Source organism: Alligator mississippiensis, chromosome 2 (genome assembly GCF_030867095.1).
Source record: "Alligator mississippiensis isolate rAllMis1 chromosome 2, rAllMis1, whole genome shotgun sequence".
Lineage (NCBI taxonomy): Eukaryota > Metazoa > Chordata > Crocodylia > Alligatoridae > Alligator > Alligator mississippiensis.
The window spans coordinates 260,580,616-260,608,228 of record NC_081825.1 but is presented as its reverse complement, the minus strand read 5'-3'; the positions used below and the strand labels follow the sequence as shown (position 1 = coordinate 260,608,228).

Sequence of the window (27,613 nt, the reverse complement as noted above, 5' to 3'; positions counted from 1 at the left end):
GTGCTTGGGATTTTCTCTTTCATTATTTACTGGGTGTCTAAGCTGCAGAGGGAGGCTGTGTGCAGTGATGCCTGTGGGGAGGGCTGGGCCCGGGCGGCATGTGCCAGGGTGGGGGGAGGGAGGGGGGTTGATCCACATAGCTCGCCCTGAATTCCCAGTTTGAAAAGCCCCTCATCTTCTCTGAAAATTGGCAGAATAATCTCTGGGCTGTGACCTGGGGGAGCAGCAAGCAGAGATGCGGGCAGCATCAAAGGGGGGGGCTCACAGAAATCTATTAGTGTTCTCTCTCTGATTTCCATTCCTCTTGTCTCATTCTCCCTCCTCCCTCCCTCGATTCCCTCCCTGCCCGCAGTAGAAAGGCATCAGCTTTAGATGAAAAATTGCTTGAGGTCTATTCAGAAGGAGGCAAAGGAAGAGTCAGCCCCAGGGGCAGCCCGGGCCTGATTGAAAAATAAGTTAATTTCAGTTTGAATCGATGGGCCTCAGGCACTGAAATATCACGGGAAATTAAAGCAGCTGGTCCCCAGGGAACAGCGCCATTGACCTGCGCTAATTAATGCCATGGAGTTACCATGCGCCTCTCTGAGAGGCAGCCCCTCCCTCCCCCAGGACACCCCAAACACCTCCTCATTTAACTAATTAGACTCACGGAAAATTGGGTGTTAATTTGTTTAGGATTTTTTTCTCCCTCTCTTTCCCAGGAAGTACATGGCGGAATGGAAATGAATGGCGGGGTCTCGCTGGCAGATGGATGCTCGGGGTCACTCCGCAATCTTCTCCAACTTGATTGCTTGATTAGGTCGTTAGCACATTAAAAAAAAAAATTGCTTGCCGTCTGGCGCTGGCCTGATGAGTGGGATGAGGCGGGAATCGCCTGGGTAATTTATCTTTTTATACTGCAAAGAATTTGATTTCAATCTGCAGATATATGGAGGCGCCTTTGACACCTGTTTAACATTACAGAGCTGACAGCTTAACCCTCTGATGCCTCCACTGCCAACAGCTGTGAAGGAGCCATGCTCACTGCACCAGGGACAAGTGCCAGCTGGGCCCGAGGCTGGGAGGTGGATTTCCTGGGGCCTGGGGTGGGGAGAGGGTAATTCTTCAGTGAACTCCAGACTCTTGCCTTGGCGGGCAGGGACTACTCGGAGGTAGAGCGCTGGCTCTTGCATGGTGGCAGTAGTGCTCCTAACCACAGCCCTCCCTCCCAGGTATGAAGCACTGCTGCCAGGAGTGACTGATGCCTCCTGAGTCTGGGGGGGCACAATTTGTGGGTGGGCCCGGGGGTGGACCAAAAGCCCCATATCCAGTCCTGTATTTCTGTGCCACAGCTTAGTGCCCCCCCATGGCGCCAACTCGCACGACAAAAAAACTGCCCCATCCTGTGTGATGCCAAGTCAGAGACCAATCTCAGGGGAGGCACATGCCCCACCATTCTCCCCCTACCAGTCTCCTGTGCTGCCTTCACTGGAGACGGGTTCAGGTACTGGTGCAGGAGAAATTCAGTGTTTGTGTACCAGCAGTGGACATTGGGCACCGGCAATGGACAAGCCTGGGTGCAGCAGGTTATAAGGGAGATGATATGGGCCAGGCTCTCCCAGCTGGGGACTCTGTGTTGGGAAATGAAAAGTACTCAGCTGCCCGGACAAGCTATCCTACTCCCCTCCTCTGTCAAAAAGAGTGCTACTGGGAATAAAGCAGAAGAGCCAGCTGTGCGGGGAGCTCTCAGCTAGTCCCACCCAGCCTCTACCAGCAGGGTATGGAAGAACACAGCTGTAGCAGTCCTACCCACTCCCAGCAGGGGGTGCATTAGTTCTCAGCTACTCTAACCCACCCTCCCCAGTGGCAGGCACTTCATGGAATCACAGGCTGCTTTATGCAGGATTCATGTGTAGACTGTCTGAACATTTACAAACTCTTTGCATTTCCATTCTGATGATTCTATTTCTGGATTGTTAATGGGTCTTAATCCCGAGCCCTTGGCAAGAACCATCTGAGTCCTTGGCTCCCTTTTGCCTGGAGAACTCTTTCTGTGCCTGTTAGAACAGAGAGGAATCTTTGCTTGGGCACTAGCATGTTCTTTTCTCTGGTAAGCTTTTGCCTTTCACTCCTGGGATACTAGCTCCTCTTTCCTTAGTGCAAGGAAGCAGGGCAGGAGGTGACAGAGTGCTCAGACTGAGGAGGCAATGCCTGTTCTGGTTCTTTCTAACCTGCCAGGTGTGAATATCACTATGCTCCAGCACTTCTAACTCAAGATATGGTTACTATCAAAAGGCAACACCTTCCTCCACTCTCCCCATCTCCTTATGCCAGGACCAAGCAAGGTGGCTTTCCATTTACACTCTGGATAAACTGATACAGTTGCCTTTCTGTCTGCAGATATTGCCTGGCCTCCCAGGGAAATACCTTAAATGCTGCAAAATCTGAGGGAAACTGACTGCAAATCTCCCTTTGCGACTGGCAATATAAATAACGTCCTTATATTTATCTAAACAATTTCGAGGATGCGCAGCTCTGCAGTAAACAAGTGCCAAGATTACCCTGGCATTTGTCAACAATTAACAGGCATTAGGATCAGAGCTGGCCAGAGATGTTCTCTCCTGAGAGACACAGCAAGTAGTTGATTAACTGTGACTTTTAAAGGGGTCTTACTATCCATGACCCCTTCTCTCTTGCACACAGACTCTTCATCACTCTTGTTTTTATCACTTTTTTCTTTTCTTCCTCCCTCAGTGCCTAATTCCCTCCCCTGTTCTTTTTACTGCTCCCCACTCATTCCTCTCACATCCATACCTATGCTTGTGAACCTGCCTTGTTTGCATCCATTTAAACCTTCTGTCACATGCCTTTACTCACTTGCACACCTTTCAAACCATTCCTTAGCCCAGTGAGGTAACTGCAGTGTGTGACATCCACTAGATGGCTCCATGCATTGGAACTCAACCGGCTAACTCGAAGCATCCCCCTTTTCACAGCAGAAGAGAGGAACCCAATGCAGAAACAGCAGCAGCAAATTCTGCCAGCTGGCAAACCAGTATTGACTGGGGGTGGTGGAAAATGTTGTGAGAGAACAGTCTTCTGTTGGAAAACAACTGATTCAATGAAACTGACATTCTGCAGGAATTAAATGTGTTTTATAGATAATTATCAAAGTACTTTGTTTTGAACATATTGTTTCAATGTTATCACTTGTTATAATTGAAAATGATTAAATTAAAGCTCTTTGAAAAGGTCAGTTTGACATTTCTAAAATGAAAGCCCATTAGCCATACCGGCTGGTAGACTGTGCAACTTCAGTGGTATCTTTATTGCATTATGCAAATCTTCATTACTCACTTCAGTCTTCTCCAGCACCTACTGCTGGATAATCTCTCTGATTTTGCCAAGACATGTTTCCTGTGCCTAAAGGACCAGCAGGAATTCTTTCCAGCAATAATTTTAGTTTTGGGGCATAGAAACATAGGACTGGAAGGGGTCCTCTGGACCATCAAGTCCAGTCAGTCCCCTGTGTTCTCAGGCAACCATTCACCAAAGTGCTTCCCAAAATTGTCACTTCAAACCCTCACACACAACTACAACTAGAAACTTCAGGAATGCCCTATAACATGCTATAGGTTAAAGCAGGGGAGACAAAGGCAATGCCCGTGCCCAGCCACTGCAATGAAACAGCAGTTAGCTATTATGTGTTCAAGAATCCTAGGAAGAAGCTGATACCCCACACTACAGAAAGTAAGAACCTCATGGCAATGCCAATCTGACCTAAGGGGAAAATCCTTCCTGACCTCAAATTTGGTGATTGCTTTAACCCTGAGTAGAAGAGAAGGATCCTCTAGCTAGGAACCTCTGAGTTTCCTACATACCAGCAGAAGCATCAGTACATCCCAGTCAAGCCTCTGGAAGTCTTTGGTCTAGGGAATTTGTTTTATAGACAACTGTGTAGGAAATTTAATTTCCTCACATTGAGTGAAATATTCCTACACATTGTCCTTTATGTTTGACTATTCAGCTAGTAGCACAGATTTCAGCATCGGTAGTATTTCTTCTGATCTTTCCTCTTTAGATAGGTGCTGATCTGACACATACTCATGTAGCACAGGGAAAAGGAGACTAAAGAATTTTAATTTTTTTTTAAATTTATATATATGCACCTACATGTGATGCTGATGGCTGCCTTAATAATGCAGCCAGTTAGTTTCTATTTACTGAAGAATCTCTGATGTTTTTGTGCAAAGCTCATATAATTTTGGGGGCTTCTTTTGGATCAGTACATCTTGAGAGAAAGCTTCTCAAGGCAGAAGTTCACTATGAACACTTCAGATCCCACTTATCGTCACCTAACTGCCTGTGTGCGCACCTCTGCAGTGAGCTAAAATAAGAAGACTGCCTCAAGAAACTCACAATTGAAAACTGCCCTCAATTTGCAGCTAATGGGGGATGGCTTTTAGTTATTGTTGTTCATACCTTTTGGGCAGATCACCTTGCAAAAGTTTCTTGGAAGACATTTGTATTAAGGAAGGATCTGATTGAAAAGGGAGAGATTGTTTACTACACAGAGGTAGGGGGCACAGGGTTTGGGGAAACAGGGTGCAAAAAGAAGGGCAGGTGGGAATTAGGAGGGAATCTGTGATTTAGGACAGACTGGAAATGGGAAAAGGAGAGAGAAATGAGTGAACAGAGGTGTAAATGGGTAGAACTGTGCAGAACCATGAGAGCGTATGGGATTCAGAAGCAACCAAGGAAGGGCTCTATATATAAGGGAACCGCATGTTCAGGACGTGCCTCCAGACCTAATCTCCAGAAGTACAGAGGCTTTAGAAGAAGACTGAACGGGAAAGTGTTGTCCTGAGATGTATGGTCTAAATCAGCAGAAACCACAGCTCCTCAAGGCAGACCAACCTCTTGCCTGTGAGCACTACTGTATGGTACTACTACCTAATCTCTGCCTAATGCATCTTTCCAGATGGAAGAGACCTTGTCACTTTTGGGCTGCCCTTTCATGGCAGGGTTACACCAACTCCCTCCTCAGCTCCATCATTCTGAATAGTTACATCTTCACTGACATCTTACTACCAAGTGCTAGTTACTGCGTGACAATTACTTTTGCTTGATTGGTACGTTATTATGCTGTGAATGCTACTCCCAGTATTCTGGTCTGAAAGTGGATAGAGAAGATTGTACATATTGTATGGATGGACAGAAATTGAGAGAGAATTCATGGATACCAGGAAGACTTGTACTACTTACTCACATGTTCACTTGGGCGTAGCCAGAACTACATACATCTCTGGATCCAGACACATATGCTCAGCTGTCAGTAAATGGCTGAGATAGAAGATTTCCAAAAGTCTACTATTTCCCTACCCTGTCTCTGTCTATGGTCAGCTACTGCTTCTTTCACCAGAGCCTCATACTGCTGCTTTTGGCTATCACTACTGATATTCTTCTGGAACATCTAATAACACCAGACAACCCTCTATGTCATTTATATATTACCTCATTAAGAGCCAGGGTACTACAAATATCTGGGTTTTGAGATTGTCCCACAACTGCCTTCTCCAGACCCCTTCCTGAGATTCATAGATTCATAGATTCATAGATGTTAGGGTCGGAAGGGACCTCAATAGATCATCAAGTCCGACCCCCTGCATAAGCAGGAAAGAGTGCTGGGTCTAGATGACCCCAGCTAGATACTCGTCTAACCTCCTCTTGAAGACCCCCAGGGTAGGGGAGAGCACCACCTCCCTTGGGAGCCCGTTCCAGACCTTGGCCACTCGAACTGTGAAGAAGTTCTTCCTAATGTCCAGTCTAAATCTGCTCTCTGCTAGCTTGTGGCCATTGTTTCTTGTAACCCCTGGGGGCGCCTTGGTGAATAAATCCTCACCAATTCCCTTCTGTGCCCCTGTGATGAACTTATAGGCAGCCACAAGGTCGCCTCTCAACCTTCTCTTGCGGAGGCTGAAAAGGTCCAGTTTCTCTAGTCTCTCCTCGTAGGGCTTGGTCTGCAGGCCCTTGACCATACGAGTTGCCCTTCTCTGGACCCTCTCCAGGTTATCCGCATCCTTCTTGAAGTGTGGCGCCCAGAATTGCACGCAGTACTCCAACTGCGGTCTGACCAACGCCCTATAGAGGGGAAGTATCACCTCCCTGGACCTATTCGTCATGCATCTGCTGATGCACGATAAAGTGCCATTGGCTTTTCTGATGGCTTCATCACACTGCCGGCTCATGTTCATCTTGGAGTCCACTAGGACTCCAAGATCCCTTTCCACCTCTGTGCCACCCAGCGGGTCATTCCCTAGGCTGTAGGTGTGCTGGACATTTTTCCTCCCTAGGTGCAGCACTTTGCATTTCTCCTTGTTGAACTGCATCCTGTTGTTTTCTGCCCACTTGTGCAACCTATCCAGGTCTGCCTGCAGCTGTTCCCTGCCCTCCGGCGTGTCCACTTCTCCCCATAGCTTTGTGTCATCTGCAAACTTGGACAGAGTACATTTCACTCCCTTGTCCAAGTCGCTGATGAAGACATTAAAGAGTATCGGTCCAAGGACCGAACCCTGCGGGACCCCACTGCCCACACCCTTCCAGGTCGAGACCGACCCATCTACCACGACTCTTTGGGTGCGACCCTCTAGCCAATCCACAACTCTTTGGGTGCGACCGTCTAGCCAATCCACGACTCTTTGGGTGCGACCCTCTAGCCAATGGAGATGGAGAATGTAGAGACAGGGCAGTAACTGGTGAGATCATTGACATCATATGCACATTTCTGGAAAAAGCCTGACCACTGCACATTTAAGGACTATTGAAAGCTTGTCCCCCCTCAGCAAGGCATAATTGGGTTTCTGTAAGCTGTGAAACTGTGAATTCTACGTAGCTGGGTTGAGAGGCCACAAGAAAAGTATGGCCAACCTGGCAGATCACTCCCAGTGCAATACTGGTGGGACAACAAAACAGTGATTGCAGAATATCTGGGTGTGCCCTCCCATATGAGAGCCACCGAGAGGACAGGCAGAGAGGATCTGCTCCCAGATAAGGATATTTTCTTTTGTCAAATGTAGAGATCTGAGGTTTTCAATCTTAAGTACTCTCCCCAGGTATGAGAGAGTTGTCTTGTTTCTGTGCATGCTTTGTCAGGATTCAGTACATTTGGAAACCTGCCATCAACATGTAACAGGCAAATATTGAGAGGTCACCTTACAATCTTTGACAGAGATGGATGAGAACATCAACTGAATCACCGTCATTGTTTTAGAGAGCAGAACTCCACTGGTTCTCTGAACCTGCTCCTGACCCCTGATAAGGATAAAAGCCTTATACTGACACCATGAGTCTAGAGTAGATAGCACAACCTTTAAGTCACAGAAAATATCTAGAGCAGTGGTTCTCAACCTCTTTAGACTCAAACCACCCTGTGGAAAATGCCAGCTCTTACATTTCATTCATTTCTTAACTACAGAAAAATACTAGAGCAATTTTTCTGCTGCAAAGAACTCAGAAAGCCCACACCAGGTCAGAATGTTTTTGATACTATAGATTCCTATTTGAAATTTCTGGGTTTATCCTGTGAATCATGTAAGCGTTTGCACATGTAACAGTGCTAGTATTGCATGGCACTCTGTGGGACCCTTACAAGGATATCATGGCATCCCTGTGTGTTGCAGCACCCTGGTTGAGAATCACTGATCTAGAGCCACAATATTTCCCCTTGTAACAACCCACACAAATATGTGTAACCGGAAGGCCGCATGATTAGATCTGCAAAACCCTGGGAAATGTGGGTGTTTATTTCACCGTGTAAAGGGGACTACCATTGTTCCAGGATACTTTGGTACCACACACTATGTCCCTGGTTAATACAAGGCTAGACAAGGTTATTTTTGCCTGTTTCCTTCTATGCATTCCAGTTGATAACCAGTTCTTATTACTACTAATGATGCATACGAGTAAATTGTTTCAGAAGAATTCTCTCATTTTGCAAAGGAAGATGAGACAGAATGTGCCCTGGTTATTTGCATTAATCATATTGGTTTGTTTATTCTATGAACTCCTGAACCACTGCTTGCAAACGAGCGATTTCCTTGATGTTACTCATGTGGTCAGGAATTAGAATGAGTAAAGGGATATTTTAAAGACTTGTTTCTAACAGCATCCGTGCATAAACCCAATAATGGAAGGTTTTACATGGGGCTGGGAATGTGACCTTGAAGCACATCTTCCTTCCAAACCAGAGAAGATGCCTTTTTAATTAGTTTCATGCTGCATTTCCAAGCGTTTTCCTTTCCTGGATCTTCAGGCTGGAAGATGAATAATTTTTACTTGTTGTGGTCACCAAATTTCATTCAGCATTTTTGACACCATGTTTCAGCAAAGACCTTTCAAGCAATACACCTTGTTGAGCAAAGGATGCTAGCCTAACAAACACATACATCCACTAGGGGGCCACAAGCAATTGTGTACATGCAGACACACGCACAATGCAGCTACATGTGTATTTGAAAGCCCAAAATTAAGAAAAAGAGATACTGGGCTCATCTACATGAGACGCTTATTGCATGGTAGCCTAATAAAAGTAGTGTGCTGGTCAAAAACAGTGCTATTAAGCTACTACACAGTGTTATTAGGCTACTGCACAATAACAGTCCCAAAAAAAAAGTGCGCTGGCTCTACTGCTCAGTAAATATAGGTAGTGCACATTCAGTTACCACTCCATTAAGGAAGTATTAAACTAAATGCGCAGTAACTGTGGTGCATTAATGATTGTGTAGATGTGCCTACTGTCATCAAGAGGTCCCTGCAGTCCACCTCATCAGAAATTCATAGCCAGTCTTCCCTGTTCCTGCAAGCATGCCAAGATTCAGACATTTTACCAGTTTTCTTCACTGACTGATAATATTAGTTTTAAATGTTATGTTTTATGTTGGACTGAATAAGAGCCCCTACGAAGGAAGGGCCTCTGATTCTCTTCAATTAAGCAAGCAAGAAGGAATAACACACTCCGCCTGACAGCCAAGAAGACATGGCCACAGAGCTAGTGAGCTTCACTGGATGGATTTCTCCCTTGCTGCTCTGTCTAGGTTGAGTATGTGCTCCCCTACCATGTGCATGCTGAGAATTCCCTGATCCACCTCTGCTCCCAACATCTTCCTGTCTAATCTGGTACCTTTCATTTCTGAGGTGTCCCACAACCACCTTAATCTAAACACAGCCAAAACAGAATTGCTGACAGTTCATCAAAAGCTCTCTCCTGGCTTCACACTGTCTGTCAGCATAGAGAATGACCAGTTACCCAGACTGTCAACCTCCAGTTTGATGCTCCGTTTTATACCATTTCTAAGACTCCTGGCTGCCTCTCAATTCCAGCTACTAAAACATGTACTGATACATCAAACATCCCTCTTCTCGACTACTGCAACCTCCTCCTTTCACTGTTCCAGCTCAGCCCCCTCCATTCTGCAAAATGCTGCTCTAAAAATAATCCTCTCCTGCAGCTTTGAACTCATCATTTGCCTGTTCAAATGCCTTTGCTAGAGTCCTCTTGCCTGGGTTATCAAATTAGGCATTCTTGTCCTCATATTGTGGGTCCTGGAGCAACTCAGGCCTTGCTTCCTCCTGTTCCCCACTCCTCATGCATAGACATCTTCCTTTGTAGTCTTCCCCTTACATTCTCCTCTACTCTTGTCTTTGCCTTTTGTTCTTCAGCAATGCTTCTTATCTTGTGCACCAGTCAATCTGCTTCCCTCCCCTCATTCAAAACCCTCCTTAAAGCACTTCTTCCACAAGGGCTTTCAATTATAATCCACTAAAATGAGAGTCATCAAAATAACTCAGCTGCAGAGATATTGATCCCTCTACCTCTATATCAAATGTGTCCAGCTGCCTTGTCTGGGTCTGATTTATATGGTAAATCTCTTAGGACAGGGACTGTGTCTTCCTCTTTGCACATGACCAAGCACACTGTTGGTGCTTGATAAATCAATAAATAACCATAATAATAGGGCAAGTCCTGGGCTGATCTTCATACCCTTTACAGTTTCCCAATTGCTGGCCAGGGATACTTGGCTTTTAGACAGGTACTGGGACTTTCAGATGCCCAGGGAGGGATAAGACCTGACCTAACTTTGAAACTTCCAGTCTCCAGGCTGCTGGAGGAGGTTGCAGCATTTTTATAAACCAGGAAACTCTTTATTGCTATCCATTCAAATGTAATGTCAAAATTATTGGCAGTATTTATGATGACATCACTTTCTATGGCAGGTGTAAAAGGGATATGAAGTTAAATGAGTGTAGTAAAGGTGGCACATGGCCTACATGGCTGATCATGGGACTCATGACTCTCATCATCCTTGTTGCTTCCTTAAGACATCATGAAAGTTCCTCAAGCTGACTCCAGGATTCTGACACTGACATTGCACTGCAAAGCAAGAGCCTTCCCTTCTGGCTCTGGAATTTGTTGGAATTGCACGTCTCTCACCTGTATCCACATATCTTGAGGGATGAGAAATATCTACCAGCACTGCAAACAAACAAACAATGGTCTGCCCCTTTGCTCCAGTGGCTGCCACTTCCTGCTAGTAATCTGACCAACTACAGTCCCACCTGAAGGCTCTTCCTTCAGAGGAGCATTACTGACAGTTGTTGCATGCTAACTAATAGCGCCCCCCCCCCTGCATCTTGCTACAACCTTTTTCATCCTTTCCAGGTATGTTTTAGACTGGCATGGAGACAGAGTGGGCTACACTGATGGATTGTGGATGAGCTAATAAAATATTAAGAGCACCAGATATGCTGCTACTGGTAGATCTGGTAGCATCTTTCTCTCTGATCATCTGGTGTTACCAATCCATCTCTGGGAGCCTCACAGTGGTAGATGGAGTCATGCTAAGATAGCTTTTCTCTTTCTTCTTGGATAGACCCTAAATGGGAGTGATAGATAGATGACAGAACACACTCTCACCAGTGACACCCCACCATGGTCAGTCTTGGTCATTTTGTATGGGAGGTTGCTGGAGAGACTGAGAAACAATTCCATCAGCATGCCAGTGATATCTAGCTCTTCTTCTCAGGAAGCATGGACAGGCTGTTGCTGAATGGTGCAGTGTCTAAAAGAATTATAAACCAGAATAGAAAATGGCTGGTTCGAGATCAAACCCCAAAAAATGTATGTGAAACTGGTATGGTGTGGGGAGCAGTTCCTCTAGGCAGTAGGACCTGCATTGCCCTCAGAAGGCCACCCAAACATTAAAGTGACTCCTTGCTGCTCCTGGATATTAAAATAAGAGATGTAGCTGGCAGTGTTTATGACTGCACTGAGCCAGAAGACAGTACCCTTAACTGTTGAAGCACAGTAATCCATGCATTGGTTATCTCCCAGCTGATTTAGATCAATGTACCTGATCAGCAAGCACATGCTGCAGGAAAAGCACATCACACCAAAACCCTACCATCTGTGCTAGCTACCCATCTAGTCCCAGATCTTCACTTAGTTTTTGACCATTTTCTTGAAACCACTACCCAAGACACCATAGCAAAGCACTGTGTTCACTTGGAAGGCTAAGCAGGGTAGATCCCAGTTTCAAAATCATGGGAGGAAAAACATTCTCTTTGCAGAGCCCTCTGCTGTGCAAGTCCCTAAGCTGGAGATAAGGATAAGCAAGACTGCTGCCACTTCAAAGCCTTCATTATTGTGTTGTTTTCCCAGCACCCCAAGCAAGGGGACCACTGTAATCAAATAAGTGAGACACAGCCCTGTCCCGAAGGGCTCAGACACAACACAAACAAGTTACAAACAAAGGGGACTGGGAAGGTAATCCAGGATTCACCTTGACAAGTGAATACAAGTTACTACACAACCTGAGGAAGGATATTTTTCCTACCAAATGATACTGACTGGGACAACAAAGTACTTAATAAGAGCAATAATTTGAAGATTATGTACCATGTAAAGGCCAGTTTCTGCTCCAGACCCTGATCAAAGTTCCTGCAGACAGCAGTGGGCATTTCATCACACCTGGGAGGTGGATCTGGAGTCCTGGAATTTTGTTTGGGTACATAAATTATAGCCAGAAGTGGAATTCAGCCCCCTCAAATGAACAAGTTTAATGGCTCTGTCCAGACACAGAGACACAACCAGCTTCAAGCACCTTGCAGTTTATTCTTTTCTGTTCACAGCATTATGGTTAACTCAGTGATCCTAACAACATTTAGAGAGAGGGTCCTGCCTAGAAATCTCTGCCCTGAGGACTGGGCAGAGACTACGGCACATCTAGGAAATTCTCCTACTGATTACTGGTGAATTGACTGGATTTTTTGTAGCCCATGCATGATAATCACCCCTTTGAGTGTAACCCACTGCTTTGGACTGCATCCTTGCTTCCATCCCTTAAGTGAGGCTCTGGAGAGCTCCTCTTCCCTTCATCCTGCTTCCCCTCTTGAGGTCTCTAACTCACTGGACATAAATATTGAGTGGAACAGATGAGGGGGAGCTGGTTAGCAGCTTTAGTTCCTGAAAATCTCATTTTGATTATTTATGTTCTAAGGGGTAGCTGCCATGTTGAGATGCTCTCTCAAACCAATGCAATTCCATATGCCTTTATATGGTCTGGCATACTGGAAAATGCCAAAAGCACTTTTCCCTATACCATGTCACCTCTGGAGTGCAATGTGGCAGGTACAGAGGAGTGCTCACAAGAATTTGAAATGGGACTTGGAGACAGGATGCCCAAGCTCTAATAGTGGTAGAGCTCTGTTTGACTTTGTCAGGCATGTCATTTTCCCTACCCATGTCTCCATTTCCCTATTTCAAAAATGGGGGTGATAATACTGACTTATCTTTGAGGGCTGTTGTGAGGATTAATTGGTTAATGTTCATAATGTGCTCTGCACATGGATGCTCCTGGGGATAAGTGCTATGTGCAAAGTAGTTTTAGTAGGGGAAGTAAAGCATGGCATAATTCCCTGGCAGGGATTTTGATTAGTTCAGCAGAGGCCAGGACTAGGTCTTTTAGCTCAAGCAGTAAAGACTCAGCACAAGGCACTGTGTGTGAACCATCAGTACATCAGACTGGGCAGGTCTACCCCTGGCCTAACACAATTTGATCCTGAGCCTGACTGGCGCCTCCAAGTACTATGGCAATATACATATAACACTATCCAATGTGTTATTGCTTACCCTGCTCCCTCCTTGCTTTGTCCTCCTTAGATGTTTATGTAGCAAGGAAGATGCTTGAAACACAGAGTTGTAAGCACCAAGAGTGGTGTCTTTCTAATCACCAAGCTCTCAGCAGCTCCCTTGACTAGGTCTTTGGTTACACAGAGCCATCAGCAGCCTCAAGAGCCACGTCAGATGAGGCACAAAGGAAAGCACCATTAGGTTGCAGGCTGACACAACAGGCAAGATTGTCACAGTTGGAGCAAGAAAAGAGAAGGAAGCAAGTGGCAACTCAGAAGAGAAATAAGACAATCTGAAGGACAAGACCTTCAAAGAAGCTGACCTGGGAACAGAAGGAAAGACCAAGAGCAGGCCAAAAATGGACACTTCTCTGAGCAGCACCTAAAAGCAAAATAATCCACCTGAGAAAGCAAGCACTGCCATTTAGCTTCACTCTTAAGCCCTCCATAACTTGGCCTCAGCTCACAACTCAGCTCTGGGCTGTACCTACTCCCTCAACTCCACTCATACCTCTAAGGCTTTTTATGCCACCCCCATTCTTTCACCTCCTCCTGTGTACCATTCACCCTTTTCATCTGCCTACACATTCCTCTTTGCTTTCCCTTTCAACATCTCTGCCTCAATACTCTACTTTGGCTAATGCATAACAGAACTAATTGTATGCTCTTCCACCTTTGTAAAATATTACTTCCCTTTCTCTTGCTCTCTGTTCTCTTCTCCCTTTTCTCCTTCCCAGTCTCCATTGTCTTCTCTCCATGTGGGGGTCTCCAGTATCTCTATCAAAAGATCATCTTCTGTGTAATCTAAGTACTTTATTGAGGAGGCTTGCTTGGCTGTCTGTCACCCAATATAAATGGATAGTCTAAATTCCCTCGGAGCTTGTCATTTTGCAGCTTGGAGATGACTAATTATAGCTCCAGGATATTCTCCTTTGTCCTCTTCCTTTCCCTCTCATCCTGCTGTCTTCACTCCCCAAGAATGTTTCCACAGTACTTTTCACTGTCCAACTGTAGCTCCCTGTGTGCAGCACTGTAAGTATCTATGACTTATGCTGCCCTCCACCTCTTCTTCCCTGTCCATCTCTTCCAAGAAAGCTGCCTACAAAGGTACAATCCACTCATGGCACTTATCCCAGAGTGTCCATCATAGTCACAATAGCTATAAATATAGTGAGAAGGAGCAGGACCACTCAGTCAGCATGGGCCCACTTAATTGGCCCAACTTGGCAGAAAGCACTTACTGCACACTGCTAGGGGCTGGAGCAGCATTTGTATTCACCCATAGGTGCACAACTCTGGGCACCGCCAGGTTTTCCCAAGGGTGGTCTGCTCCAGCCTGGCTCTTCCTCAGGCCTTTGCCAATCAGTGTCACTCCTAACTGAAGTTCTCCTCCCAGGACACTGAAGTGGGTCTCAGTGACATCAAATCCTCCTTGTCTCACTGGTTGCAATGAGGGCTGCAATCAGTGGGAAACTGCAGGCATCTCATTCAGCCTCCTTAATTTGCATTGCGCTCCATAAGCAGGAAACAGCAGATTTTGAATTGGGATCTCTTGCCTCATCCTGTGCCTTCATGACCAACTCCCAGCAGGGTCCCCTGTCTCTTCTCCTGCCGTCCCCTTCTTCTTGGCTACTGGCTGACTAGGGTTTGCACTCTGCTGTTCTCCATCTTTTCAGACTCATCTGCCCTTGTCCCTTCAGGGCATGTACCAACCATTGGAGGCTCCAGAAAGGATCATCTCTTTTTATTCACATGCATCCTCCTCTCATGCTCCTCCAGAACTGTCCTGTTCAGAGTGGCAGCTTGTGATTTATCCCAGAGGTAAAACAGGTTCAAAGAATGCAAAGGTTGCAGGATACATGGGGAAATGCCATTGCTTGCCCCCAGCCCACAGGCAATAGGGTATCCTCCATACTTACGTGATCACCTTCTGCATCTCGGACACACTATCATCACCTGTTTTATTATTCACTTTTACCTGCACTGACTTTATTGCCATCAGCACGGTCCAGCATATTTTTGTTGTCAGGAACCTTTCTGTTAAAATCCCAACCTTAGCTATAAATTAATAATGTAAACAGAAGCTGCAATCCATGCACTTTATTTCCTTGCAGCTGTGCAGCTATCCTTTGGTAAAGTTCACTAGCTGATGCAGCTAGCAATAGAGCTAACGTGCTGAAGCCATGGCTCTAGCTGGCTAATGTCACCATGATTTGGGGTTGTATGCTTAGGGCTAGGTAGTTCCTTTTGCAGGTCAGGCAGCTACATCCCACATGAACATTAGATCAGAGTAGTGATCTGGTCACATTATAGCTGGAGTGCAAGGAGGCCCAGGAGTGTACAGAAGGTTCATTGAATCCTCCCTTTTCTCTTCCTAGGAGAACTATTCAAAGGCCAGCTATAATCAGCTCTTGACCTGAGGTACAATGAGCAAGTACAGTTTCCCCATGTACTTTGGATATACATGACTTCCCTTGAATTCTAGTGGATAAATAAATCTGAGTACCCAGACTATAGAGTATTGCATATGTTGTCTATAGGATAAGGAAAAACTGCATGAGACCATTTCTCACATCCAGTAGACTATGAAGCCACATGATTCAAACCATGAACTTGATTCTCCTCTCTCCTACGTCAGCTCAACCAACTGCACTGAACTCTAGGTCTTTGCAACAATATAGGAGAAGGATCATGTTCACTACCATAAACGTATCCACACAAGCTATCAGAATTCTGCATGCTTAAGTGTATCATTTTCAGACTTGTCTACTGGGCTTGTTGATTTAAAACAAGGAGATCCACCAGGCAAATGCAGTCTCTTATTGTGTGTATGCACAGCACCTAGCACACTAGGGTCCCAATCTCAATTAGGGTCTCTGAATACTGGCATAGTAGAAATATATGGGCCCACCCCATGAACAAACTGAGGGACCAATTTTGATAGCGTGTTCACTGGTGACACTGCATTAGAAGAAGCTGTAAAGAGCAAAGAGATAAAAATGGAAAGGGATCCAAATAGATTAGAAATACAGGCAACAAGTAAAGCAAGATTCATCTCAGAATAAATGTAGTTAAAAATCATTCCACTCAGTTACTCACTGAGAGGAAGAGATTGGAGATGGAAGAGCAGCCAAGAGAGGCCAATAGTAGAGGGGTGCCAGGACTGACAGAGTGGAAACAATAAAAGAACAGAAGAGATACGTTCCTTTCAGCATCATGCTCGCTACCATGTAAAACTGTCTGATGTACCAACGTGGAGGAAATAGCGACTGCACACCAGCCATGCTTCACTTCCACATTCCCTGATAGCACAAAACAAAGAAACAAAGCTATATTAATTTAGTGCTAACGAAGAGCAACAAGCTATATTAATTTAGTAGCTTCCCCAACACTTGTTTACATTGTGCCTCATCACCCTTTAGATGCAGGCCTAACAGCTTCTCCCTCCAGAAGGATATGTGGTAGAGGAGCAGACATCACCTCTGATCATGTATCAGATAATATATTCTAAACTAAGTGCCACCAGCAGAGTCTGATCTTTTCCCTGGGATGTGTGCCTCCCCTGCAATAATGCTGCTCCAATTGGATTGTCTCTTCAGAATAACTGGTCAGAAGGGCTTGCAGCAGACCCCAGAAGCCACTACTGCTAGAGTATTACAGCAACAGGGCATTCTTCCTTTCAGTCTCTGGTTTCTCCCACACAGTGGCTCCGACAGGTCTCAGAAAAGCGTTGGGCAGAAAAGGGTAACTTGAACCTGCAGCAGGATCTGTCTCCTGAATGCAGTATTTTGAGTAGAAAGGATGTATGATAGTGAGGAAAATGTGCTTTTGTTCTACCAGAAAAATCTGAGTGTCCCCACAGTCAAAGCTTCCCTGTGATGGCAGAACCCCTTCTCTACTGGCAGAGCAAATCTCAGCTCTGTGACCAAAAAAAGCTTCTGCCACTACCAGATTATCCAGCCATGCCTACATTTTGTTTAATGTAATGCCCTGCACTTTGAATACCTCTTGAGCTGGTCCACTTTCTGATTTAAGTGCTTCCCAAGACCAGCTCTTACTGTACAGCCTACAAATTAGCCAACTATTAAATGGCTACATCTTGGGAAGATAGTGCCACAGCTCATTCACTTATTAAAAAATATTGGCTAACTGGAGGAGGGGTCCTCATCACTTCAAGTTTAGTTGGGTGCAGTATTATTTTCACCTTCTCATTCCTTTTTAATCATTCTACATTGCAGACTCTTTGGGGCAGGGCTTGCCTCTTCCTGTGGTCCAATACAGCACCTAGTACAATTTTTATATGAGCACTAAATTTGGAGAGGAAAATGAACACATGGACAGAAAATTGTCTGAAGGGCCATAAACAAAAGGTAATGAAAACAAGCCATTACAGAAGAGGCTAAATTAAAATAACTCTTAATTGAAAAGGAAAACAACTATGAACTGATATCAGCTAAATAAGCATGTTATAGAAGAGGCAGTAAAAATGGATGAACTACTCACATACCTATTATGCACATATGGGCAGAATAACACTCTTAGGGAGCCGGTAAGTTTGATTAGTTTTATTACTCTCGCCTGTACACTTCCCATGTTTATAAAAGCACAGGGGAAGATAATGAACACTTCTCTAATCTCATTGGCCATGATGCTCAGGAATTATTGGAAGAGGTATTTATTGAGAAAACAGCAGCAAGCTATTATAAAAATTACCTATTTCACAAATTCTTCAGAAGGCTGCCAACTCCAACATCAGCAGATACCACATGCTACCAGAATATACAGAAGTTTATGATCAACCATGTCCCAGCATCATTAGTATACAAAAACAGAAAAGAACTCTGGACAACATGCTTCATGTAGCCCTTTTCTCCTCTCAACAGGGCATAACATCACCATGAATTTTAGCATGTACGAAGAATCTCTCTTTAACCTGGTCCCGTTCAATTAAGTACAATTTATAAAAAGGTGGGGGGCGGGCAGGGGGAGGAAGACGGTGACAAAAGTATGACCTCATAACACTCTAGAATGTTACAACAATTCATTCTGCACCATTAATATCTCAGTAGTTCCATCTTTATACTCTGGATTATTGGCCGTGTTGAATGAGCAATCCCCATTTTTATTCAGGCAAAGGGGTTTGGATCAAAATTCTTTACTTTAAAATCAATCATGGCTGCTGGGGCCTGATTTTTGTTAATGGTTATGAACCCAACAACTTGGCTTTAAATAAGGTTTTTATCATTGCTCTTACTATGGATCCTCTAGCTCAGAAGGATTCACTCCAGCAATTATACAAATCCTGAATAATCATGAGATGTTAAGAAAAGGCAGTGTAACCCACATGTAATACTATTCCCAGTGTGCCTTCCTGGGGTACTTAAAAAACAAACAAACCACACAAACCCTAGATATACCATTTAAACACCTCTTTTCCTCTGAAGTTCAATTTCACCTGCTCTAAAATATTTAGGCTATCTGCCCATTATACAATGGTTATATCAAGAATTACCAAAAAACCCCCAAACCCTTTAAATATATTCCCTTCCCTTCAGTAACGGATTATTTTCCTTGTGATTGATTCTTTACATGGAGACTAGGGTCAGTCATGGTCTTATTACATTTACCCAATATTTTGTTAAAACTTCTCAGATACATTCCTTTGATCAATTAGTAAAGAATACAATTACACTAATACACCATTATTTCAATAATCCCAAATCGAATTATTACAGGGCAATGATACTTTAAATATCAGATGATTACCAGGCTTTGTAAATAGTGTTTTAATAAACCTAAGAGGTAAATTACATAAACCCATACAAAATAATTAAGAGATCACCATCTTTGCCATAACAGAATTGGATGGGAGAATTCCTGCTGGTAGAGTGAACAATAGTAAGTTTAGAGAAGTCTTGATATACTTTAAATTGTGTAGATGTGGTAGACAAAGGCATGCCTGTACCAACCTACAGATGCCACCTGGATTATGAAGAAAGGTCTGAGTTTATTTTGACAAGTGTCACTTCAGTTCTGCTATAGACTCTTCCAAACATGTGATAACATTACCCATTTATACATGCATCTTGTGTAACTTAACATGTTTTGAAGGAGGTGCCTAGCTGGAAAAATTATTCCTCTCTCTCTCTCCAGTGCTACCCCATAGAAGAAACTTGAGGATTATTCCATGGGTATCCAGTCCAAAAAGAAGGCACATCCTTACAGTGAGGAAGCTAAAGAATGACAAATATCTAATCTCATTGCATTTACCTGAGAGCTGTTAAAAACTGTGTTCAAAGCATTGTTCCAAATCACTAACTCTCTCAGCCTTTGATGCCTACTCAGAATATACCACTGTTTGTTATAGGTTTTCCTTAGAAGTGAATAATTCCTATGTCCTCTTTCCATTTCATTGTTCTTATTTTAACTTCACATTTTTCTCTACTTTCTACCTCCCAAAAATAATGCCATAAATGAAGACAAAGGATAGTGTCAGCAGCAGTCCAGTGAGAACCTGCGCGGATTTGCACTAAGACCAGTATGATACAAAGTCTTAATTAAATGAGCTAAGAGGGAGCAAGCAGTATATTTATGAAATGCAATGATGATACTAAATTGGGAGGAGCTGAAAACTCTAGTGATGACAGAGAATTACGAAGGGCGCAATAGAGATAAGCAGTGGCTAAGGGTTGGAGAGTGACAGCTGGGAAGACAAGTTAAGGGAGTATGAACTTGAAACAGGCAAGATATTATTTAGGCTGGAGAATGGGAGAATAATGTAATGGGACAGAATTAAGAAAAGGAAAAATCAAGACTAAATATCAAGAAGCTTGCCCAACCTTTAGAATCACCTTTCCAAGGCTTGTGGTATGAAATAGTAGACATGAAACACTATAAGAACACAATATGGTCCTGTACTGGCCCTTTACACATTGCCGTGTCACCCAAATTCTTCCCCATCGGAGCTCTTAAGAGCTCTTACATAACATATTCATCTTGCATGAAATGCTCACATTCCCCATAAAGTAATACCACAAAAAGCTATGATTTGAACACTTCCTATAGCCACCCAGTGTCATTCATGATCACTTTCTGCTGGGGTACCAGTGTAATCAGCAAGGCTAATGCTTGTAACAACCACATCCCAGAGTGTACAGCTCCTCCTGCATGGGTCTAGCCTGGTCCCATTTGAGCAGGAAGATCACAGCAACAAAAAAATGCAGGATCAAAATCTGCAGCATAGAAACTGTTGGCAGCCTCTTACTGGCCAGCAAAGTATAGAGAACCATTCAGTGAAATGAAAGTGCTTATCACTCCTCCATTCCTGACCAAGAAGAGTAGAAATCCCACTGACTCACAATGCCAAGAAAAAAAATCTTTATATCAAAGTTACCTGTGCAACCATGATCTGAAGTGCGTGAAGGAATTTGTCTAATCGCAGTCTGTCAGAAACCCGTCAACTTCAAGCTGTCAATCAGTCAGCCTGGCATGATCTGTAAACTACATTTCTACATTGTGATAAGCCAGCTATATCTCTGACTTAAGCTCACCACTACACTGAGAAAGCATGACAGCCTTTTTATGGGAAACCAAGATCGTTGCCCATATGCACCACTGGACCTTAGATTAAAAGGAATACTTGTATTGCTTCAGTCTCTTACACTTTGAATTAATATCCCCCCCAAAAAGTCAAGAAGTGTAAAACCAGCCCTCTATCTAATTTGTTCTTCATAGGAGAGAAAGCTTCAGGACTTACTGATTACAGTGAAATTCCAACATGGATCATGAGTAATAAGAGCCCTTACTTTGTTCCCATTTCAGGTAATGGGCCAATTAATTATTGCTCAGGTCTGCTGAAAATCCTAACAGTGCTTAGGGCATCTACATGCCCAGTCAGTGAGGTCATCAGGAGGTAGGCCAGCACAACAGGATAAGAGTCAAGTCCCAATCCTTCTCGACATAGAACATTTGACTTCGAACACATGGGGGAAAGGTCTGGCCAGGATCTGGACTACAGAGAAAATGGAATGAAGCAGTCTGATTTGGGAGAAACTTCCCATTCCTGTACCTCCCATGGCTCATCTCCCTATAATTTACAGTATTGGTGCTCTACGAGAGCTCTCTTTAACCCCTCTGAAAAAGACAATTCACACAAGGGGCTGAAGAGATGGTTGTATAATGATGCATTGGTCCCCTGGGTGCAGGGAAGACACACAGGCTGGAGGGTGCACATGGTAGGGTTGGGAGACAGGGGCAGAGGGGCCAGTTAAAGAAAACAAGGGATACAGTAAAATCCCAGAGAGACTTATGTGACATCAAAAGAGGAACCTCAGCCACATAGTAGCTGCTCTGCAGCAGCTCGAGAAGCAGCTATTGCTGATGCATAGGGGAACAAGGCCAAGTTTCAGCTCCCAGACAGCCAATAAAATATAGGAGATACAATGAGTCAAGCCACAGGCTCACTACTTGGTTGCTGTGTTCCTGTGGTTAATGTAGAGATCTGAAGGAGGAGCAGACTGGAAAGAGAGAGCAGAGGTATCTTTTAAATTACCTTTGTGATCCTCACATGCGCACATTAGCAGGAATCTGCTTTGCCTCTGGTGCTACCTGCAGCTTCCTTAAGGCTTCTTTAAGATCTGTTTTCACTTTTACAGCCCCTTCTGCTGCCTCCCCCCTCCTCTGGCATGACCTCTGCCAAAAGCTGAAGCTTGTCCACACCATAGCTCATGCTTAATCTTATCAACAGCAACACTAGACTACCTAAAGTAGACCACAGGTTCTTTCCTGGGGGAAGAGACCAGATCTTCACTGGCCCACAGCTCCATCCCATACTGGGCTGAAAGCAGGGTTTTCCCAATTCAGGGATTTAATCTCCATAGATTTCCTTCTTAACCATTCCACAGAGACCTTTGGAAGCCAAGAGGCCTCTCCAGTCCATTTCTGAACTTTTCTTTTTGCAAATTTTCCTTTCCGATTTATTTTTCTGTGCTGTTTTAATTTGTTATAAGTTATCCTATATATCTTGTGTCAGTTACTATGGATGTATGCACAGACAGTTCAAAACAATACATCCTCCCACAACAGCAACACACAAAGCAACATTACCACACAAAATTCATTACAATGGCAAAGACACACCGCATCATCACACCATAGCACAGCCACCAAATACAAGTTTGCAAATAACAGATGCTACGGCTGCCTGGAGGTTTAAATAGTGAAGAGCCTCCAGGTCTCTGCAGTTGTATTCAGCAACAGACAAGTGCTCCTCTCCTTTGGGAGTAAGTGAACAAGGTCTGGGAGAGATGGGATAAGAAAGGTTGTTCTAAGAGCTTGAAGAAGTAGTATTACCTGTATCCTGTCTTCAGGCAGTTCTGTTTTCATGGCCAGCATCTCTCTGGCATAGACATCAGGATAATGGGCTTCATTGAAGGCCTTTTCCAGTTCCTCCAGTTGGTAGGAAGTGAAGATTGTCCTGTGGGGGTGGGGAGTAAAACTCAATGATCAAAAAGCAGAGGAAGAAATCAGGTGAGGAGCAGTCACAGGAAGGAACAAACAGGCAAAAGAAAAATCTAAGAAACTGGAAAATAAACATATACTTTTTTTTCTTGTGTTTGTATGACTGGAAAGTCCAGCCTGAGGGTGAAGGAACAACCAGAAATGCCAGGACACTGTGTTTATACTGTCATAGTCACCTTCACTTTCAGCTACTTCTCCCTGTAGACACAGTCTCCTTCCTAGTTCATCCCTCCTAACACCACCACTAGTACAGAGATAATGCTAACCCTGGCACTGCCTCTTAGAACTCGTTTCTTTCTAGAAAGCCTTCAGAGAATTATTTTCTACTCTTCTGAAGGAAGCCCGAGTCCTGACTTACAGAATTCCCTTCCCTTTTAGGTTAATCATATACACACTCAAGTGACAGCCACTCTGAGGCACTGACAAGAAACACCCTGCTCTTAGTTTTTCATGTCCCCAAGATCTGCAAGTGCCTAATCCTCCCCATGTTGCTGGCCCTTGGCCTCACCCTCTTCACAAAGCTAGTTCTCTTACTAGTTCTCTAACAAGTCCACAAAACCTTTTATCCAAACTGCTTACTACTCATATTCACCAATTTCCCCCAGGATATGGGATACCTCCAATCCCAGTCCCAGTTACCTTCCTCTGCCTTGGGGAAAACAAACAAACTAACAAACAAACAATCCATCCTTCCATGATCCATTAAAACCTTACCAGCTGTTCCAAAGGCACAAAAGCACAGCCTGTGCCTGCCTCACCAGTTCCCAGCCCAGGATGACTGGATTGAAAAAAAAGATAGCAGCTTGGACTGATGAGAGCATATCTCCAGAAAATGACAATAGATTCCAGACCTTTACTACCTCCAAATCTCAGTCTACCCCAAGCCCTTTTAACCCATAATTTCCAGGTGTGATCTACTGATCAAGGCAGGGGTTTTTTTTCCATTGGGAAAACTGCCTTGATTTAAAATACTTACATAAACGATCAAACCAAAAAATAGGCAACATAGCTCCCAAAGGAGAAAATGCAAAAGAGGGGAAAAATTAAATTATTTTCTAAAACAAATTAGAATTTCAGAGGATCTATCTACACATTCCCAATAGGACAAACAGAGAGACAGTTTCAAAATTACCTTCCAATATTCAAAAGATCTAAAGGATTCCATAAGATCAATAACATTATTAACAAAAGCAGCATGTGCATGCAGGAGACCCTCCCTGCAATCAGAGCTTTATTTAAAATACACTCCTAAATTTGCTGTTTTCGATGGGGTTTTTCACTTTGGTGCTTTTGTAGAAATTTCAAACTCTAGGGATAAAAGAGATCCAAGCACTCAGACAATTTCTCTCTCCAGGACTAAAAAAACCCCCATCACTGCCTTCTTGACCTTTTTTTAGTTTTTGTCCAGTCTAAGTGCTTCTAGTAACTGGGGCTTCTACTCATTTCCTCAAAGAAGTAAAATCAAAGTCCAACATAGCTCACTGACAGAATATTTTTCCCCTGACAGTCAGCCTAAATTTTCCACTTTCCACACACTTCCATAGTCCCAGTCTCCTATCATAACATGCAATTTCTCCCCCTCAGAGTCATTTGCAGACTGCTGACCTGTGAGTTCCCCATCACCGCTCAGCTGTCACTTAGTCCAGAAAAAGGGAAAAAACAAAACAAAACGAAAACCTCAAACAATGCAAAGTTGCTACTACACAACATTAAAAATTCAGCACTTCCAAATCATGTTTTCAGTATCCTGGTCCATCCCCAGTCCTGATCCCATCAGGAACCTTATTTCTCTTACTCCAAGCTCACCCCTGTTTGCAAAGGACCAAGGAGTTTATTTACAAGCAGGGAACAGTTTGGCTTGAAAATGGCCCCACATAGCTCACTTGTCAGTTCCTCCAAAGTGGGATGGGAACTCTAGCAGGGAACCAAGCCCATTCTGTTGCATAACGGCAGGACATCTATTTGGATATTTAGTCTGTTCCCACACCTCATCCTAACTAGGCTTTTACCAGGACACTTTTAATCCATCCATCCTGCCTCATGACAGGATCGATTTAATTACTCCTAAATCATCCACTGTAGCTGTGTCCCTGGTCATTTTTTGTCTTAACTATTTCCAGCCATGGCAATCCAAAAAATTCAGTTCACTGTGTATCTAATGTTTATAAGGCTCAGCTATTTCAGCTCCATTTTATAGTAGGGGAACAGAGCTGCAGAAAGGCAAAGTGTCACACCCAGTCAGTAGCAGAGCTAGGGACAGCCTAGATACAGAGACATAATCTTAGTGTCTTGGCCAATATGCCAAAGAACCAAGTCTTCCTCATCTTCCCTGGGGGCATGTTCTATTTCCAAACTATTTTATTAATTGCCCAAGGAGGTAAATGCCTCAATAATGAATAAGTGGTTGACAGATATTGCTGTTTGCCCAATAAACAGATTGCTCTAATGTCTAGCAAAGACCTAATTTCAATGACCTGGCTATTCCCATTTCTACAGGCTCTGTGCAAATGCCAGGACAGTTTGTGAAATATGTATTTCAGAAACACAGGGGCATCTGGTTTCAGCACAGAGAATATGGGGGGGGGCAGGGGGGGAAGGTGTTGGTTGGTTGGTCGGTCGGTTGGTTTCCAGGCTGTCTGGTGTTGAAATAAAAAACCACCTTCAGATAAATATTGTTGCCATTTACAGTTAACTGCCAAATCCTGCTCCTTTTCACCCTGCAGCAATCAAGTCTCAGTCATACAGATTCCTCCCTCCTGTCCCCTTTTGCCAAGGGTTCAGACTTGATCCCAGCCTTCTGTCTGCTCACACAACTGGCTCTTAAACCAAGGTGTATGGGGGAGAGAGAGTGGGAAGTTGAAGATGGGGTTAGACCCAATTTGTCCTCAGCTGGCCGGTAAGGATGACAGATCTCTTTCTTCCTGGGTTATATTTTATATTAGACTTGCCCGGGCTTTTGAGGAGCATCAGCTCCCCTGCAGCAAGCTGCAGTCCCAGGGCTGCTCCCCTCATTCTTCCTCCCCAGCCTCTTACATCCATGTGCCGCACTTAGGCCACTGCTCCAGGGGGGATCTAGGCTGGGCCAGAGCTGCCTCTTCCCCAGCACCTCCCGGCGCCCCGGCGCTGAGTGAGGTGGGCAAAGACCCGAGGGGAGAGGGGCCGGGCCAGGGCAGGGCAGCGGCTGCTCTCACCTGTGCCGCCGCTTCTTCCGTTTCTTGCTCTGGTTCAAGGAGGACTTGGACATTTTCCTGTCGCTGGAGGAAACATCCTCGGAATCTGTGGGGAGAGAGGCGGCCGCGTGGGCGCGGGCTCGGGGCGCTGCCTGCCTGCGGGGCTCGTCCTCTCCGGCCCGGGGCTTCGTGGCGAGCGCGCCGCGGCGGCGAGACCCCGGCCGGGCCCCGCTCGCCGCCGCACCCCGCTCCCTCCCCCTGCAGCCCGGGGCGGGCGCGGGCCTCGGCCCGGCCCCGATCCCGCCCCATTTCGTTGCCTTTGAATTTGGGGCAGGATCAAAACGAAAGCGGCCGACGCCGGCGCCGCCCGGCCTCGCACCCCGGCCCCCTTCCCCTCGGCTCCCGCCTGGAAGCCCCCGGGGGGCGGGCGGGCGGGCGGGCGAGCGCGGGACCCTTCCTCCCCTTCCCCGGCGCCGCCGTGCCCCGAGGGAGCGGCGCCGCCGGCCCTGCCCTCGCTGCTGGCGCTGCGGGGGCCGCTCGCGTCCCTGCCCCGGCTCCCGCCTCTCAGTGCCGCCGCCGGGACCCTCGGCGGCCGGGCTCGCTCGGCGGCCGGGCGCTGCCGTCCAGGCTGCGGGCGGTGCCGACCCCGTCGCGCCGCAAACGAATGGGGGCCCGGGGCGGGCCGGGGGGGGCGCTGCCCCGCGCCTCGGCGCTGCCCCGGCCTCGGCGCCCCCCGTGGCGCGGGCTGCCCCGCGGGCCGGGGGCGGGCGGGGGGCTGCCGTTGTGGCCGGATCCCCGCGGGGCCGCAACGATTCCCGGGCGGGGCCCCGCGGCCAGCGGCTCCGAGGCGCCTACCTGAGCTGGCCGTCTGGCTCGCGTCCAGCTGGCCGGGCGGGCGCGCCAGGGGCGGCAGGTGCACGCTCGGGGGCTCGGCCAGCACCTCAAGGAAGGCGGGCTGCGCGTAGAAGCCGGGGATGCCGCCCGCCCCCAGCAGCCCCATGCCCACGCCGCCCACCCCGGCGGGGCTGAGCACGGAGCGGGCCGCCAGCAGGTGCCCGGCGGGCAAGGAGTCCAGGGCGGCCCGCGGGTGCGACGGAGGCTCCTTGTTCAAGCCCAGGATCTCCTGGATGCCGAAGCCCGTGCACCTGGGCGGGGTGGGCCCGGAGCCGGCCTTGGCCCCCGGCCCAGGGGCCGCCGCCGCCGCCCCAGCTGCCGCCGCCCCAGCCGCGCTGTCGGGCTTGGGCTTGGCGGGCAGGCTGTGGGCGAGCGCGTCCCCCGCTTTGCCCGTCATGCTGCGGCCGGCCGGTCCCCAGTGCCCGCTCCCGGGGAATGCTCGGGAGCCCCCGCTCAGGCCCCTTTTATCCGCCCAGCCCGGAGCCCGAGCGGGGTCAGAGCCGAGCAGCCAATCACAGGGGCCAGCCGCGATTAGGAATTCCAAAAAGCGCCGGCACGGGCTGCGGGGCGGCTCGGCGGGGCAGGGGCGGCCTGGGACACGGGCCCGCGGTGGGGGGTGGAGCTGAGGAGGCCGCGGGGCCCTGCTCCACCCCGGCCCTTCCACGTCGGGCCCGGCCAGGGACAGGGCGTGAGGGAGGAGTGGGGCAGGGCGCGCCGGGGAAGCGGGCCGAGGGGGCGCTGCCTGCCGAGGGGCGCTGCAGAATTGCTCCTTCCTCAGTGAAGAGGCAGCGGGTTCAGGGGGAGCAGGGTGCACGCAGCCCCGCACCCGCTGGGTCGGTCCTCGTCTAGCCAGGCGTTCAGGAGTA

General features: G+C 46.4%; 1 protein-coding gene across 2 annotated transcripts in view; it reads right to left on the bottom strand.

Moving 5' to 3' along the window:
- VSX2 (visual system homeobox 2) overlaps nt 1–27,192 on the bottom strand; it is a 32,121-nt gene extending 4,929 nt beyond the window's left edge. For both annotated transcript variants that reach the window (XM_059723079.1, XM_006268347.4), the window contains exons 1-3: nt 26,709–27,192; nt 25,875–25,959; nt 22,516–22,639 (exon numbers count right to left, since the gene is read on the bottom strand). In XM_059723079.1, coding sequence (XP_059579062.1) covers nt 22,516–22,639; nt 25,875–25,959; nt 26,709–27,144 — 645 coding nt within the window. In that variant the 5' untranslated portion in view covers nt 27,145–27,192. The remainder of the gene's footprint in view (nt 1–22,515; nt 22,640–25,874; nt 25,960–26,708) is intronic.
- Between the last annotated feature and the right edge of the window lie 421 nt (nt 27,193–27,613).